The sequence below is a fragment of the Neophocaena asiaeorientalis genome, unplaced genomic scaffold, assembly GCF_003031525.2.
Source record: "Neophocaena asiaeorientalis asiaeorientalis breed wild unplaced genomic scaffold, Neophocaena_asiaeorientalis_V1.1 scaffold357, whole genome shotgun sequence".
Taxonomy (NCBI): Eukaryota; Metazoa; Chordata; class Mammalia; order Artiodactyla; family Phocoenidae; genus Neophocaena; species Neophocaena asiaeorientalis.
The window spans coordinates 4,749,282-4,758,206 of record NW_020173270.1 but is presented as its reverse complement, the minus strand read 5'-3'; the positions used below and the strand labels follow the sequence as shown (position 1 = coordinate 4,758,206).

General features: G+C 52.8%; 1 protein-coding gene across 1 annotated transcript; it reads right to left on the bottom strand.

The window, feature by feature from the left end:
* Positions 1-387: 387 nt before the first annotated feature.
* TMIGD2 (transmembrane and immunoglobulin domain containing 2) lies at positions 388-8,905 on the bottom strand. Its single transcript, XM_024745910.1, has 5 exons — positions 7,484-8,905; positions 5,271-5,630; positions 1,047-1,082; positions 920-1,015; positions 388-586 (listed from the first exon to the last, which is right to left on the bottom strand). The coding sequence occupies exons 1-5, from the start codon at positions 7,611-7,613 to the stop codon at positions 513-515; spliced, it is 696 nt and encodes a 231-aa protein (XP_024601678.1). The 5' UTR covers positions 7,614-8,905; the 3' UTR covers positions 388-512.
* Positions 8,906-8,925: the final 20 nt, after the last annotated feature.

The following is an 8,925-nucleotide window of genomic DNA, read 5'->3' as shown; positions in this document are numbered from 1 at the left end:
TGTCCAGTTCCGGGCACTGTTTTGAAGCCAGGGGCATCACTTCTCTCTGCTAATTGGACATGTCTCTCCAAGGATAAGAGGTGGAAGGCTTGCGAGTCGTCAAAGAGCCCCCTCACCACAGTGGTCCTCTGAGACCCCCCTGATGACTCCTCAGATCTCTTTAGCACTCCCAAATTGCCACAAATTCTGGCTTTGGTTTCTTCATGAGCCTTTTGTGTTTCAGGATGAACTGCTGGATTTCGTGATCCTCTTGGAATAAGTCACATCTTTACGTAGCTGCTGGGGGGGTGTCCTCTGTGGGTCTCTGGGGGTTCTGATTCGTCTTCCCACTTCAAAGAATCCTCTTGGCCTGGGCCAGGAGGGACTCCAACTGCAGAGATGGGGTGACTGGGCCTGGGGCTGGAGGAAGATTTGGGAGCCAGAGGCCGCTTGGGGGTGGGGGGCCAGGGGAAAGAGATCGAATAGAAGCTTTGGCCCTTCTGATTCTTGCTGGAGATGTCCAGCATCTTCCCCTACACAGTCCATGCCTCACTCTTCCTTGGGGCCCTCCGGGGCTGGTATAAGGCATTGATGTAGAGTGGATTCCCTGCATTGGAAGGAGGGGGGTATGACACCAAGAGGGGAGAATCACTTAAGAGAGCCTGGCCCTCTCCAGCCCACTTTCTGGAGGCTTTGTCTATGCCTCTGAAAAACATGGGTGTAGGGGCCAGCCTTCTCCATCTATTCCCCTTCTCTGCCTCCCAGCCTCACCCTCGCTCCTTCCAAAAGGGGCAGGTATCAAAGTCAGAAGAGTCTGCGTTCCATCCTTGTCAAGAAGCTGCAGTTCCCGCATCCGCCACGCGGGGGCGGGGTCGCCAGTGGATGGCGATGCTCGTGGGAACCGTTCGCCCTCCGAGCGGCTACCTGCGCGGTTCCTTACCTGCGTCTCTGTTCCGGCAGCGGCGGCGGCCCCAGATCCAGGCGCCCAGAGCGAAAGCGGCCACGGCCACCGCTCCAGTCACCAGCAGTGCCATGGGGCGGGGCTGGAGGAGGGACACGTGGACGGAACTCACCTGAGAAGCTCCGGTTCAGTAGCCAGCCATCTGCCGAGAAGAAACCTACGTCTCAGGGGAGCTCACCTTCGAGTCCAGCTTCTTGCACCTCTTCAGGGTAAGAGCCCCTCTACCCCGTGTGGGACCTCAGGGTTCTTGCCCCTGCCATGCTGTGTGAGTTCAGGCAGGGATTTGCTCTGAACCTGTTTCCTCTTTTGAAAAAAGGATACTAATCATTCCTCTCTTAATGGGTTATTGTGAAGTAAATGCCAACGGGATTTTCTCATCATGAGCTCCATCATCCCCACCATAAGCTGCACCACCCTTGTCATGAGCCCCATTGCTGCCATAATAGGCTCCACCGTTCCCATCACAAGCCTTATCATCCCCACCCTTAGTCCCAGCACCCTGAACATGAGCTCCATCATCCTCATTTTGAGCTCCACCATCTTCACCAGGAACTTTGCCAACACCACCATGAGCTCCATCATCCTGATCATGGGATCTATCGTCCTCATGGCTCCTGTTTTTTGAGTGTCTACACTGTGTCAATCCCAAGAAAACTGAGCCTCAGAGAGCCTGAGTCACTTGCCTGGAGTCACACATCCAGGCAACAGCTGGGCCATGCTTTGAACAAAGGTGTTTCTCCCCTCAGCCTCCCTCTCCCTTCCCTGTTTCAGAAAGAAAGGAAAGGAAAAAAACCAAACCAAAACAAACAAACAAAAACTTACATGGGCCTGAATTTTTGAGTCTTGCTGAATAATCAGTATCATAGACACAATAATAACCACTTATGTTTACTGAGGACTTACTATGTTCCTGACCCTGCAATAAACTCTTTAGATATAATCACTTTAAATTCACCTAATCTGATGAGGAAAGCACTATTGGCTGAATTTTGATGACTAAGGAAACAGGCACAGAAGGGTCAAGTCACTTGCCCAAGGTCACACAGCAAGTGAATGGCAGAATGGGGATGTGCTTTCAGGTCTGTATAACTGACATGAACCCCAGCCAAAGGTGCCTTCTCCTGTGACTAAGGCGAGACCCAGAGCCCCCAACCCCTTCATCATGGAGGTTCTAAAGTTGGCAGTGGTCCCAGGGTTCCAAGCAGCTGTTCAGGGATGGGAAAGCCAGCTGTGGGGAGCTGGACCTGTGCCCGCTCACTCTCGCTCCCTCACAGCTGCCAACAACTCACAGCCTGGTGCCTCTGCTACCCTGCCTCTGCTAATTGGTAATTGGCCCCCTCGTCACTGGAGGGGTGGGGGGCAGGCAGGACAGCCATAACACACCGCCCCAGAGGCAGGCAGCGGGTGGGTCCTGCCAGCTGGAGACAAATGGGCGTCTCTTGGGCCTGGGAGCCCGGGTGGTGCTTCATTCTGCCTGATACGGGCCAGACATATGCCCAAGGCCCTTGGGAACCGCCGAGAGAGAGCAGGACCCCAACGGGTCAACCTGAGTCTCCGGCCCCTATAGTTTGGCCTATAATGGGGTGTCATGAAGAGTGGGGGAAACGCATGAGGTGGGCTCTGGAGAAAGCTGGCTGCATCCCCGGCTTGTGTGTGTGGTTGGATGTGTCTTGGTCCTTGCTGGGCCTCAGCTTTATCCTCTGTAAAGTGAGGCAGGTGACTTAGCTGATCGGGAAAGTGGCTTCCAGCCTTGAGAGTCCATGGCTTTCTTTTTCCTTTATTTGTTTGGCCGCGCCACACGGTTTGCAGGATCTTAGTTCCCCGACTCACCAGGGATCGAACCCGTGCCCCCTGCAGTGGAAGCATGGAATCCTAACGCCTGGACCCCGAGGGAATTCCTGAGAGTCAATGGTTTTCAATTCTGGATTCTGGAATTCTAGAATTTTCTGTTCCTACACACTTTGTGATGCAAAATTCTAAGAGTCTCTCTGGGACTCCCCTGGTGGTCCAGTGGTTAAGAATCCATCCTGCAATGCAGGAGACACCAGTTCCATCCCTGTTCAGGGAGCTAGGATCCCACGGGTCGCAGGGCAACTAAGCCCATGCGGCACAACTAGAGAGCCTGAGTGCTGCAACTGGGACTTAACACGGCCAAAATGTAAATAAATAAATATTTAGAAAAAAATTCTAAGAGTTTCTCTTTTCAAAGTAAGATCGGTTTCCCTGGTGGTGTAGTGGTTAAGAATTCACCTGCCAGTGCAGGGGACACAGGTTCGAGCCCTGGTCCGTACAACGAAGAGTAGCCCCCGCTCGGGGCAACTAGAGAAAGCCTGTGCAAGCAACAAAGACCCAACACAGCCAAAAATAAATAAATAAATAAATAGATTAATTAATTAATTAATATTAAAAATAAGTTAATAAATAAAGTATTTAAGACTACAACTCTAAGATTCTAGAATCTTCCATTCCTTTATTTCAGTGTTTCTCAACTTTTTTCATTATCACTCCCCTAAGTAGACATTCTAAGAACCTTAATTTTTTCCCCAATGAAATGTTAATACCACAGACATTCTGTAACTCTGTTTATGGGCTGTCTGCATATCGATGCTTTGTACATAAAAAGAGTAAGATTTTCTTTGCTCCCAAGAACAAATTTTTGCCTCCTTAGCAGTGACAGTCCCATGCAGAACATATGCTGTAATTCTCAGAGCTTAGAATTTATGTCCCTAGGATTCTAGAACTGCAAGATTCTTTTTTTTTTTTTTCCGGTACGCGGGCCTCTCACTGTTGTGGCCTCTCCCGCTGCGGAGCACAGGCTCTGGACGCACAGGCTCAGCGGCCATGGCTCACGGGCCCAGCCGCTCCGCGGCATGTGGGATCTTCCCGGACTGGGGCACGAACCCGCGTCCCCTGCATCAGCAGGCGGACTCTCAACCCCTGCGCCACCAGGGAAGCCCTAGAACTGCAAGATTCTATCTTGTGGTTTGAGATTCTGGAATTGTCCTCGGTACAATAGAAATGTGTCCATATGTTGACCAAAAGACAAATTCTAGATTGTTCACAGCAGCCTTATTCAAAATAGCCAGAACCCAGAAGCTGCCCAAACGGTCATCAGTAGGAAATTGGAATGATTGGTGGTGATGGAGGCCGCTCTGCAGCAAGGATGAGCCACTGCTCCACACACCAACATGGAGGAATCTTCCAGCCATCTTGTTGAGTGGAAGATGTCGGAGAGAGAATATACTCTGTGAGTCCATTTAAGTAAAATGTGAAACCAGTTAAAATAGATTTATGCTGTTAGAGGTCAGGATGGTGGGGTGGGCATGAGGATGGCATCTATGAGGAAGCAGATATGTGTGTTGAGCATGGTGCTGGGTACCCAAGTGTGTTCAGGTTGTAAGAATCCATTGCTGTGGTTTGTATACATCCCTCTAAAATTCATATGTTGAATCCTAACCCCCAATATGATGGTAACTGGAGGTCGGGGCCTTTGGGAGGTGATTAGATCATGAGGGTAGAGCCTTCATGAATGGGATCAGTGCTTTTATAAAAGGGACCCCAGGGGACTTCCCTGATGGTCCAGTGGTTAAGACTCCATGCTTCCAGTGCAGGGGGCTCAAGTTCGATCCCTGGTTGGGGAACTAAAATCCCACATGCCGTGCGGCATGCCCCAAAAAAAAAAGGACCCCAGAGAGCCCCCCGGCTTCTTCTTCTACGTGAGGACATAGCTAGAAGGTGCAAGCTATGAAACACGAAGAGGGTTCTCACCAGAACAAAACCTTGCTGGTGCTTTGATCTTGGATTTCCAGCCTCCAGAATTCTGAGAAAAAAATCTGTGGTTTATTTAAAAACACTACCCCGTCTGTAGTGTTTTGTTATAGCAGCAGCCAAACAGACTAAGACATCCATTGAGCTGGCCACTTACAGTGTGTGCATTTCTCTGTTTGTAGGATGTACTTGAATAGCGTGTTTTATGGGATTGTTTTGAATCAGAATCCAGAATTATATATATTCAAGGGTTATTATAATTGTGATATCTTGGAACAGGGCTCAGCAAATATGGCCCATTGCCTGTTTTTTTCAATAAAGTTTTATTGGCATCCAGGCCCGCCCATTCCTGTAGGTATGCCTCTGGTGACTTTCGTGCTGCAACGGCAGAGTGGAGTCGTTGCAACAGAGGCTGTCTAGTTTACAAACTTCTTGCATCTGCAGACTTTCTGTTCCTAGGAATCTGATTTGGAGAATTTATGTTTCTAGGAGTTTGAGATTCTACAGTTTTAAGATTTCTGGAAGTTCCAAGTCCCCAGCTTGCCCGCACATGCTCTCATACCTGTCTCCACCAGGAGCTGTGTCCCACTGCCCTGGGCCTCCTCCAAATCAGGGATCTCCACGGTCGCCCAGCACACGTAGAGCCCACTGTCATTGAGGCTCACGTGGTCCAGCTGCAGGGTGAGATTGCCAGGCGGCTGCCAGGAGAGCCGTCCCCTAGGCCCGCAGACAACCACGGTGAGACTGCCGTTGATGATGCGTGTCTGGCACAAGTTGTCACCATCCTTGGTCCATTCGATGTGTAGCTGCTCCCAGGCCTGGGCCTGCACCACCTGGCAGGCCAAGGTCACCTGACTGTCCTGCCTCACCTGCAGCAACTTGGGTGCCTGCTGCACAGTCAGGCCTGTGGCTCCTTGCAGGGCTGGGGGACAGAAGAGGGGAGTGAGGCCTTTCTCAGTGTGTGTGAGTGTGTGTGACTTACTGCATTAGCCAGCCCACAGGGATGAGGCAGTAAGAGTCTGAAAGCTTGCTGTCTGTGTGATCTTTGCAAGGTTCTTGCTGAGGCTCAATGGCCTCATGTGTGAAATGGGGATAAGTCTCTTGGCACTTGCGAGATTTCAAGGTGGACGGTATGACGTGTCCGGCTCTCAGCCACACACATATTGCCTCGCGTGAGCCAGACCCTGTCCTGGCCACTGTGGACACAGACACAGAGGTGACTAAGACACAAATCCCTACCCTTGTGGAGCTGAGGGTCTGTGGGGAGAGAGACACTGGAAGTCGTGAAAGGAGGAAAGGAATGGGGAGTGGCAATAGGGGATAAGGATGAAGTGAGAGGATCTACTTATAGAGGATGGTCAGGGAAGGCCTCTCAGAGGAGGTGACATTTGAACAGGGATCTGAATGGTAAGACGTAGTCAGTCGTGGGAAGGAAGATATGCAGGAAGAGCACTCTAGACAGAGGGAACGGGCCGTGCAAAGGTCCTGAGGCTGGACCGTGCCTGGTAAGTTGCAGGAACAGTGAGGAGGTCCCGTGGCTGGAGAAGAGCTAGCCGGCGTGAGGAAGTGGGATCCAAGAAGTCGGCAGGGGATGGCTTTTTCGAGGCCTACAGGCCATTGGGGTGGGGTGTGGTGGAGGTACAGAGGTGGGGGTGGGGAAAGAGGAGCAGTTTAGTTTTTAACCTAAGTGTGATGGGAAACCAGGGGAGCAGGGAGGAAATGTGGTCCAATTTAAGTTTTAAAAAGATCACCGTGACTGCCATGGTGAGAACAGACTATGACACAGGGAGATCAGGTGAGGCCAGGAAATGAGGGTCCAGGAGACCAGTGATGTGGGCCGGACCCTGGAAAGAAGTGGTCAGAGTCTGAATAGATTTTGAAAGTTGTCCCCAGAAGGACTACAAGAGGAACTGAATTGAGAGAGAGGAAAAGAGGGACAGTGGCAGATTTCCAAGGTTTAACCTGAGGGACTTTGTGAATGGTGGAGGCTTTGGGCCAAGATGGGGGACACCGAGGGAGAAGCAGGGCTGGAGGGGAAAGAGTTTGCTTTGGGCCATGAGAAGTCTGGGGTGTCTGTTAGACACCCCTTCAAGTTCCCGGTCTTTGGGGTGCAGTTGTAGCTGATGCTAGAGAGAGGAGATCCAGGGAAGAGTATTCCAGGCAGAGGGAACAGCAGGTGCAAAGGCCCGGAGGTGGGATCAAGCTTGATGTGTTGGAATAAAAAAAAGAAAAAAGGGGGCTTCCCTGGTGGCGCAGTGGTTGAGAGTCCGCCTGCCGATGTGGGGGACATGGGTTTGTGCCCCGGTCCGGGAAGATCCCACGTGCCGCGGAGCGGCTGGGACCGTGAGCCATGGCCGCTGAGCCTGCGCGTCCGGAGCCTGTGCTCCGCAACGGGAGAGGCCACAACAGTGAGAGGCCCGCGTACCGCAAAAAAAAAAAAAAAAAAAGAAAGAAAAAAGGAGAGAAGAGTCAGCAGGCTGGCCACGGGGGAGAGAGGGAATGCAGAGGACAGAGGAGATGAGAGGCCAGCGGAGCCAGGTCACGCAAGACTCGTACGCAGGTCATGGTGTGAATTTTATCCTGCCAGCCCCTCTGAGGATCCTTGCTAGAACCCTCCAACCCTTGTAAAGTTCTGAGTATCAGGGAGAGAGACGGGGCCTATTTGGCAGAGCAGAGAAACTAAGGTTTCGAGGGGCCCTGTAAAGGAGGGGCAGGAAGCTGGGTGATGGGTTGCAACAGGGTGGGGGTAGAGGGGAGGGAGGCCCAAGTACTCACTCCAAAACTGTGCCAGGAGGACCAGCACCTTGTCCAGGGAACCCATTCCTGGCCCATCAGGCTCCCCTCTCCCAGCATCCTGCCAACCCCCTCCCCCTCCTACATGACAGACTTCCTGCCACAGAGACATATGTGACACTCCACCCCCACCACAGAGGTATAGGTGACACCCGGGCAGCCAGCAGATGTGTGGTGGCCACTGCTGCTTGGGGTTCCACTTCCTGTCACCTCTTGCCTCAGTTTTCCAGAAGTTTTTTTTTTTTAATCTGAAAAGCAGTATGCGTATGTGGTGGAGATCATGCGAGTGAAAATCCTTCTAAAAGACTATACAAACACACCTAGGCTGGGGGGGGACACATTGAAGGGCAGGTGAGGCAAGAGGAGGGGAGGAGAGGGGAGCAGGTGGCAGAGGCCTGAGCAGGGGACAGAATGGCAGAACCCCAGCCTCAGTTATTTTGCCCCCAAGGTGTCTTCCTTTGGGGTTCAGAGGAAGGGACTTCTTCTAATGGCTTTGAGTCCCACGGCAGGTAGGGTTGCTCCCCTGTCCCCACAGCCTGGGGAGAAGATTGGGGGCCCAGTCGAGGGGGTTCACAAGCTCTGGACTTTCTCCCAGCCCTGCACCCATCACCCCACAGCCGGCAGTACCCACCCCAGAGGAGGAGGCAGACTCCTAGGCCTCAATGTCTCACCCCCAACCACAGTGTGACCTCCTTTTTTTCAACCAGAAAGAAGAGGGTCAGTGTTCTTGGCAGAATTGTTCCTGTCAACCACAGGGAGGCCCCTGCGGTGGCACTCTGCCCACACTTCCCCAGGAAGTGCCTCCCAGCCTCCTCCTAGCCCTATGCATTCTGGGCAGGCAGAGAGGCTTCTGGAGGAGATGTGAGAGCCTGGGGCTTTGTGGGATGCATAGGAGTTCAGTTGTGATTTAGGGAGGGAAAGGCGGCTTTGGAAGCTGAACATCCGCTTGGGCAAAAGACTTTGGCTTTTCAGTAAATGTAGGCGTCAGTAGTTGCGGGGGGCAGATATCTGGGCCAGGTGGAGGTGGGTTGCAGTGGAATTCCAGTTTGAGTGGCAGCTGAGAAGTTGTGTGGGTGAGAGAGTGGGGAGACTGAGGCACTAGGAAGACTAGGGGTAGGCTCAAGGCCACACGGCAGTCGAACCCAGGCATCCTGCCTCCCAGTTCCGGGCTCTCTCCAGCTCAGACATCATTAGCAATGTCGCCTGGTACGACCCAGGCTCTGTGGGTCTCGGCTCTCGGCGACCCTAGCGCAAGAAGGACTACATTTCCCAGCCTGCCGCGAGGGGCGCGCCTGCGCCCTGCGGCCAGTGATGGAGCGCTGACTGGGGGCGCGGCGGCGGCGGCGGCGGCGGCGGCGAGGGCTCGGCGGGCTATTGGCTACCGGCAGCGGCAAAGGCAGCTTGGGGACTAGAAGAGCGAGTGA

Excerpts from the sequence above, each read along its gene's own strand:
- TMIGD2 (XM_024745910.1), bottom strand. The coding sequence starts at position 7,613 with ATGTCTCTGTGGCAGGAAGTCTGTCATGTAGGAGGGGGAGGGGGTTGG. Across the intron at positions 1,083-5,270 it reads ACAGCTCCTGGTGGAGACAG|ATGGCTGGCTACTGAACCGG; the intron begins GTATGAGAGCAT and ends TCTTCTCGGCAG. Across the intron at positions 587-919 it reads CTGCCGGAACAGAGACGCAG|GGAATCCACTCTACATCAAT; the intron begins GTAAGGAACCGC and ends CTTCCAATGCAG.